At 56.1% G+C, this 4,958-nt stretch overlaps 1 protein-coding gene across 1 annotated transcript in view; it reads right to left on the reverse strand.

Moving 5' to 3' along the window:
- Window positions 1–8: 8 nt before the first annotated feature.
- The window catches only part of ITIH4 (inter-alpha-trypsin inhibitor heavy chain family member 4), an 11,751-nt gene continuing 6,801 nt past the window's right edge, over window positions 9–4,958 (reverse strand). Inside the window, exons 5-11 of the mRNA XM_015570985.1 lie at window positions 3,734–3,960; window positions 3,323–3,477; window positions 2,683–2,736; window positions 2,093–2,284; window positions 1,611–1,697; window positions 1,157–1,315; window positions 9–415 (exon numbers count right to left, since the gene is read on the reverse strand). Coding sequence (XP_015426471.1) covers window positions 237–415; window positions 1,157–1,315; window positions 1,611–1,697; window positions 2,093–2,284; window positions 2,683–2,736; window positions 3,323–3,477; window positions 3,734–3,960 — 1,053 coding nt within the window. The 3' untranslated portion in view covers window positions 9–236. The remainder of the gene's footprint in view (window positions 416–1,156; window positions 1,316–1,610; window positions 1,698–2,092; window positions 2,285–2,682; window positions 2,737–3,322; window positions 3,478–3,733; window positions 3,961–4,958) is intronic.

Here is a 4,958-nt window from a genome sequence, read left to right on the forward strand (position 1 = left end):
AGGGGGCAGCGCTCAGGGGCATGACCGTGCGTGAGCAGCCAGGTCTCCGGGACAACCACTAGTGCCCCCAAAGAAAAAGAGGTATGGCTCTGCCCAACGGGTGGGGGCGGCCCACTGCAGAGGACTCATGCCCAGCCCAAGCACTTCATCCCCAAGCCTGTGGCCTCAGGCCACCGGTCAGCACTGGCACTGGCTAACGTAGCCTGAGAGGTCATTGCTGGTACGCCGCCTGAGGCTTACCCAGGCATCACCATGAACAGCGTCTCCTTCCATTTGTACTGAGAGCTTCTTCGGTCCCTAGTCACTACCACCTGCTCAGGGGACACCTGGACCTGTAGCTGGAGATTATTGAAAGTCACCTCGATCACTGAGAACTGGGCCTTCTCCATGTCATATTCACCAATCACCTCGAGACCTGAGAGAGCCGGGAGCAGAGGTCAGAGGCATGGCCCGCTCTGATTACGTCCCTGAGAACTGTCCTTCACCAACCCCCTCCTCACTGCCCTTTCCCAGCATTCCCTCACACTGGAGAATGCTTTCCACAATCTTTTCTCTCCTCCCTTGGTTGCATTTGACTTTGGAAGCACCACAAATCCTCAGTGATGGACACTTTCAGATGAGCCCTCTGAGAAGGGCGATCGTGTCTGAAGTCCATGAACACTGATAAAGCGCATTAGTGTGCGGGGCCCTGAGCTAGGTGCCATGGCCAAGAGTGAGATGGCAAATCATTGGTCCGCGCCCTCAGGGAGCAAACAGACTCTAGGCCTGGTGTGTGGAGGTGAGAGACCGTGTGTGAACCTCCCTGAGTGCTGTATGTCCCCACGTCTGTCTTGACATCTCAGCTCAACCAGTACGACCCTTCTGGGGGGTGGGGAGCAGGTCTGGTCAGCACACCTCCCTCCTCTTGCCTTTCATCTCCTCCAGACTCTCTATGGTCCCACTACTATCTTTCAGGGCTCTGGGCTTCTGCCAACCTCTGCCTCTCCCTAGTAAACCCCCACTTGTCTGCCAAGGCCCAGTCACTCCTGTGTGACCCTGTGCAGCCTCATATGCCCCTCAAACAGCCCTGGCCTCCTCTTCTGGGCTTTTGCCTCTAGCTCGATTTGGGCACTGACTGCAGAGGGTTTCTCTGGAACATGACTGCTCAGGGCCTCACCTTGGTCAGGGTCTGAGAGCAGGAGTAATAATGGCCCACGGGTGCTCTTGATGTCCACACAGAGCTGGTCCCCGCTCTGCCCAGGCAGAGGCAGGATGAAGGTCGAAGCCTGGATGGGGGCTGGGGCAGCAGATGCGGTTCTTGAGGCAGGTAGAACATCTGGAGGGCAGCAACGGGAAGGGGGGCTCCGGGGGGCAGGCAGCTTACCTGGTGGTGGGGCTGTTGGGCTTGTTTCTGAAAGAAAAAGTCGTTGTTTAGGCATCCCCTTCCTCGCATTTGGGGGCAAGGGGAACTGAAGGATGGGATAGTGTATAAATGTGGCCAGGGTTCCTTCTCCACTTCAACATTGAGAAACATGTAACAGGTTCCTAGAGATCCCCAGGGCTCTCCCATCCCAGGGTCTTCCTGCTATAGGGCAGTCGTCTACTTCAGGGAATCTGGTCTGAGGGCGTACCTTCCATTGTTTCATCCAGGTAATCAAACACCAGGGGAGTGGAGAAGGAGAAAGATTCTAGTATAGGATTGGCCAGAAACGGAAAGGGAGAAGGCAGTCAGGATTCAGCGCAATCAGCACGCCCTCCAGCCATCACTGCCACCTGCACCCACCAAGCTCCAGCCCTGCGACCCCTGCCCCACGTTCACCCAACCTAGGAGAGCACACTTTTAGGAAAAACTGAGGAGACAGGGTCCAGCCTGGTGTTGGGCTGGGTCTGAATCCAGACTGGAGATCAGAAACAGCTCATGGGGCCACTCATGGCTAGGGGAATGGTGGGAGCCTTCCCTTTCTAGAAGGTTCCATCCTGAGCCAGCCTGCAGAGTGTAATGAGTCTGGTTCAGTGAAACTAAATGACACACTGCTTCATGTCAAGCCCCACAGCAAGTCTGCCTGGTCGGTGCCCAGCCCTGTGCAGGGTGCTGGCTCTCATCCAGCTCTACAGGCAGGCTTACCCTCCCCTTGGGGTAATGAGGCCTCGAGGTCAGAAAGTGGCTCACCTGTCTCGCTTGGTAGCCTCGGATCCAGGTCCGATTTAGAGAATGGAAAAAGATAATTGGAAGGAACAGGAAATCCAGGTGGTCCAATACTCATTTCGGCCACTTTATGAAGTCGAACGTACGGGGAAACTCCAGCTTTAGAAAGGTTGACACCTTTGAGCAGTCTTGGCTCAAGCAGAGTCATGGGTTCCCACCACCAGGGCTCTGGGACCCACCCCGGGAGACGCATGTACAGAGGGCAGATGGCTCCCTTCCCCACGCCCTCCACTCTGAGAGCCTCTCCCCCTTCAGCCAGGAGAAATTCAAAGCGGAAAAGGAACCCTTCTTGAACTCCTCCCACCCTGTTGGGACATCAGTTTCTTCTGCCACTAACAAAAGTTCCAGCATAGACACACCTGAACTTGAGTCCCAGCCCTGCCACCAGCCAGGTGAGCCAAGCAAACCACTCACCCACAGTCGGGGCAGAGCCCAGCCTGTGGCCAAGGTCAAGGGTCTGTCAATCTCCCCTCCCACCACCGCTGATCCTTTGTTACCTGCTCCTTTGGACAGTGGGTGTCCCATGGCTCTATGTCTGAAGACAGTGCGACCTGGAAATCAGAGAGACCTGAGTGTGCATCCAGCTGGATGGGGGTGGTGCCACTAGCGCCAGGACAGACAATATCTGAACGAACAGGTGATTAAATGCACCAACGTGCTTGGGCAGACAATGCCCCTCCTGGCAGCAGGCTGGGCTGGAGATGCCCTGGCCAGCAATTGTCTTGGTTGAGTAGAAAGATGACTTGGAGTGACTTAAGACCCTTACACCTGGTTTGCATCCCTCCATCTTTCAAAAAGAGGACTACTGTCCTAGTTTTAGTTGGGACAGGTAATCTTCCTTCCTTCCCTGGGTCCTTTTGTTTGCTGTTGTTAACATGACAATGCGGGACCCAGTGTTTGAAGTCCATATTTAACCTGCTTCCCCACACCAGCACCACAGAGCTGCAGTGCATATGAGAGGGTCAGGAGACCTGGCCTCCGTTTCCTCATCAATGAAATGGGATGCATCTCCTGGGGGTCCTGGGAGTCTGTGTGGCCGGGTTAGGGTCTTGGTCAGGATGTGGGGGAGGGGCGTGGGGGGAGAGACTGGGTCAAAACTCTGCTGCCACAGAGCTAGGAGCCCACTGTTACACCCACCATTTTCCACGGGCTTCTCAGCAACTTGAGACTGTTCTTGGCCTTCAGGTTTGGTGACCACCATGGATGTGAGGGGGGTGACAAAGCTATAGTTGAGCGACAAGCCCAGAGCTTGGGTCTCCAGGGCCTGCTTCTCAGCATCGGATGCGGAAACCCTGCAGGTAGAGAGCATCAGAGGGACAGCAGGTCCTGGATGCCTAGCTCCATTCTCCCTCCCTTCCAGACCCTTGGGGGTGAGGGCGGGTCCCTACTGGGAGAGTCTGCAGCTCAGACACCACTCCATGATCCCCCTCTCTCCATACCTAGGAGATGCCCAGGCCACCTGTGCTGTCCCACCCATGAGGAGCTTGGGGAGACACTGAGGCCGTGTGTGGCCTCCCCAGCAGGCCCTTGGGGGTGCAGGCCACCCACATTCGCTCCAGCAGTTGGTGGATGGTCAGGTACGCCCAGAGTCTCTCCATGAAGCCGTGGAAGATGTACTTGGGCTTTTGAAACTCCTCTTCCTGCTTCGCCACCTGGGACTCCATTTGGAAGGTGATGTTCTCCGTGGGCTGGAAAGAGGGGCCCAGCCAGGCGTCAGCAGTGAGGGCCTGACGCCCGCACCTGGCCTGCCGCTTCCCAGCACTTCCATGAGAAACCTAGTTGGGACTGGGCAGGTCCCACGGATTGGTTGTGAGAACCGCATTCCCTTCGAGTAGGTGGGGAGCAGGGAGGGAGTTTAGGGGTGTAAGGGGCTCAGCCACAGAGCCTCCAAGGATGAGAAGGAGGTGGAGAGAAAAGGTAGGAACTATCATAGGTTCAAGGCCAGGAACTCAGATCAGGTGCAGCTTTTGGGAGGAAGGACAATGGGGACGGGATCTGGACGCCAGGCCAGTACAGAAGCAGCAGCAAATGCGTTTATAGCAGAAAGGGTCCCAAGACGGCCCACCCCAAAGATGGAGACTCTGGGGACAGAGACAAGTGCCTTCCCAGCAGTCATGGTGGAGTTCGGAAGAGGGCTCAGGGTTTGGGGCCCCATGTACCCCATTAGGCTGCCCTTTGACCAAGCTGGTGCCCCCTGCTAGGACCAGGCACTGTCCAGTGGTGACAGCGAGTCATGTGCCCCAGTTTCAGGTGGACCGCTGCTTCCTTCCCCGGGGTGGGGCCTTCTGCTCTCAGGTTGACCTGGCCAGCAGCCTGGGAAGTGGGGCCTGTGGGCAGAGGAACTCCAGGCTTTCCTGTCACAATTCCCCGGAGGCCAAAAGCCTTTGTGAGGTGGACCAGACCCCATCCCCGCTGCTAGAGACACCCTCCTCTGTCTCTCACCAGAGCCGGGCCTCCCACACCTTTGTCACCTGCAGGCCACCTGCACAAATGTCCTATCCACCTGCACAAATGTCCTATCCACCTGCACAAATGTCCTATCCACCTGCCCAAATGTCCTGTCCACCTGCACAGCTATCTATTTGAAGGTTTTCCTTAAGTGAAAGTTAAACAAACTAACACTCTTCACTCGGCCTTGTCCCAAGCAAGACTACCAGGGAGATGCTCGGTCCGGGTTGGACTTATATTTCTCGGAAGATACATTCGGATAAATACGTAATTACTCAAACAAAGACATGGCACCCCCTTTGTCACCCTGGATTCCCCACTTTGT

This window comes from Myotis davidii, unplaced genomic scaffold (assembly GCF_000327345.1).
Source record: "Myotis davidii unplaced genomic scaffold, ASM32734v1 scaffold111, whole genome shotgun sequence".
Lineage (NCBI taxonomy): Eukaryota > Metazoa > Chordata > Mammalia > Chiroptera > Vespertilionidae > Myotis > Myotis davidii.